The sequence below is a fragment of the Halyomorpha halys genome, unplaced genomic scaffold, assembly GCF_000696795.3.
Source record: "Halyomorpha halys isolate HHAL.00 unplaced genomic scaffold, Hhal_1.1 Scaffold832.1, whole genome shotgun sequence".
NCBI lineage: Eukaryota > Metazoa > Arthropoda > Insecta > Hemiptera > Pentatomidae > Halyomorpha > Halyomorpha halys.
This window is the reverse complement of record NW_027113014.1, coordinates 159200-161587: the sequence shown is the minus strand read 5'-3', so window position 1 is coordinate 161587 and position 2388 is coordinate 159200. Positions and strand designations below refer to the sequence as shown.

The following is a 2388-nucleotide window of genomic DNA, read 5'->3' as shown; positions in this document are numbered from 1 at the left end:
AAAAAGAAAGGTAGTAAACAAAAGTAATTTTCAAAAAGTACTTTATTTTCTTATAAGAATGCTTATTAAACTACATATTATGTAAAAATATAGCAATTACCTTAATATATTCTATATACAAAATGCCTTATGGATAATCACACAGACAAGAAAGATATTAGAGGAATAGCTTGGTATTGGTTTGCAATGCGATAATGACAGTGGCATTGAGGAGGTGTTACACAATTCCTTACGAACAGGTACGAATAATTTAGCCTCCAATCTCTTCCTTTTCCTTCTTAGTCAGCTGGAGGATGTTGTGGCTGCTGCTCTTCAGTTTCTTTACTTTTCGAGAGTCTAAGGGATACGCCAACTTAAGGAAGCCTCCAGTAATTCCGGGACTACCTAGCATTGTAAGTTAACATGTTAATTTGCCAGCTCTCTGGTGTATTTTATATATTCAAGAACTATCATTATATTTTGTTTTTAGTAGTTTTCACGGATATTAAATCCACTGGAATCCATCTTTGGATGGGATTCTGGTGTTGTAGGTTGTTCATTCTATAGAATATATTTTAGATATTTTATTTCCTTTCTAAATAAATTATTATCGATAAATTTTAAGATAATTCTATAAAAATAAAATAGTTAACGATTTTAATATTTTTTGTTTTATTAATGTTCGATCTTGTAGATATACAAGTTTTGATGAATGACTTAACGCCATTTGATCTAAACATCATTTTTATTTTTGTGTGTGGTGTCATCATTTTAACCTAAGTATTAAAAACTTCAGATTTTAAAACTACTAAAGTTAAATTCGATATTCGAGAGTCTGAGTAGAATCCTCTTCCTTGAAAATCACTAATGAAGATAATATGAGGTCATTATGATTTATTTCCTTTTTTTTTTTTAATATAGCATCTCGAATCTAGAGATCTAAGAACTTAAAAATGGCCTTGAGACTCCTATCACAGCGGTGTCAGTGGCTTCTAATCGTTATTGTGGCCATGGTATGATGCAAACCTCATATATACACCACATTTCCCTAAACTTATAAGGTTAGTCCTATAGGAGAGCAGTTTGAACAAATGTATCCATAGGGATAAAATTATATTACTAGATCGTAGCTTTATTATTCATTGAAAAACATTGTTTATAGTTTTTTTTTATTAGCACGCACCTCTCCATACAATGTACTAGGTTCAGTTATTTATTTCATCGAGTAAAGCAAAAATAATTCAATTAAACCCTAAATTGGTAACAAATAGACCAATTGTTGCAAATCATTAAACAATGATTTATTATTTTGTTATCTTAGTAAATAACAAATATTGGAGTATTTGGTGTGTTCCTATGCAAAATGTGACGAAAGATGTATATTTCTCTATTAATTACAAAGACTGCTAGAGAAGTGATTTGGTTTCTATGAAAACCTGCCCAAATATCTTTAAAACATGACTATACGAGGGTATCAATTATTATCCGCAATATTCTTATAACATTTTATTGTAATCAAATAGGAAACTTACAAGTGCATAATTTGTCGACATAGTCCCCTTGCTTTTCAATTCACTTGGTCCATCGTTGTACAAGCTTCATGATGCTCTCATAAAAGAAGATTTTCGGTTGAGCTGCAAGCCAGGAATGCACCGCTTCTTTCATTGCTTCGTCCGAGGTAAATCGTCGGCCCCTTAATGCCACTTTGAGTGAACCAAACAAGTGATAGTGGATTGCTTCTGTGCCAACAAAATTTGAATTGCTATGATAATAAATGGAACAACTTCTTAGACAGGATTATTACTGGTGACGAAACATGGATCAACATGGCCCTTTAGTGCCTCTTTGAGTGGACCAAAAAAGTGATAATCAGAACATATTCCTGGACCTTTTGAGTACTAAAAAAACCGTAAGCATCAAGTTTCCTGCGAACGGTTGGGTTTTTTTCCACCAACTTTTACTTTTACGGCGAATTTGAATGTTTCCATTCTATAAGCTGCCGTTTACCCTCCGGCTCATAATGGTGGATCCATGTTTCGTCAGCAGTAATAATCCTGTCTAAGAGGTCCTGTCACCTTTGTCATCATAGTGATCCAAATGTTTTTGGCACTCAAAGAGGTATAATGGGGACGTCGATTTACCTCGGACGAAGCAACCTCTTTTAATTAGGGTATCATGAAACTTGTACGATGATGGACCAAGTGCGTTGGAAAGTAAGGTGACTATGTCTAAAAATGATGTACCAGGGCATTCAAAAAGTCCTGTCGTTTTTCGTTTGTTCGTTGTTTATTTTGATTCTAGAGTGTTTGCTAATTAATTCCGTTCAATACAACTTTTATCCATGTAAACACAAATGTTTATACTTTATGAATAGGAGGCTAAGGAGGATTAATTTAATGCAGTCACCAT

At 33.3% G+C, this 2388-nt stretch overlaps 1 protein-coding gene across 1 annotated transcript in view; it reads left to right on the top strand.

The window, feature by feature from the left end:
• The first annotated feature begins 258 nt into the window (after nt 1-258).
• LOC106686521 (lipase 1) overlaps nt 259-2388 on the top strand; it is a 16299-nt gene continuing 14169 nt past the window's right edge. Inside the window, exon 1 of the mRNA XM_014429874.3 lies at nt 259-392. Within this exon, the coding sequence (XP_014285360.1) occupies nt 294-392 (99 nt within the window). The 5' untranslated portion in view covers nt 259-293. The remainder of the gene's footprint in view (nt 393-2388) is intronic.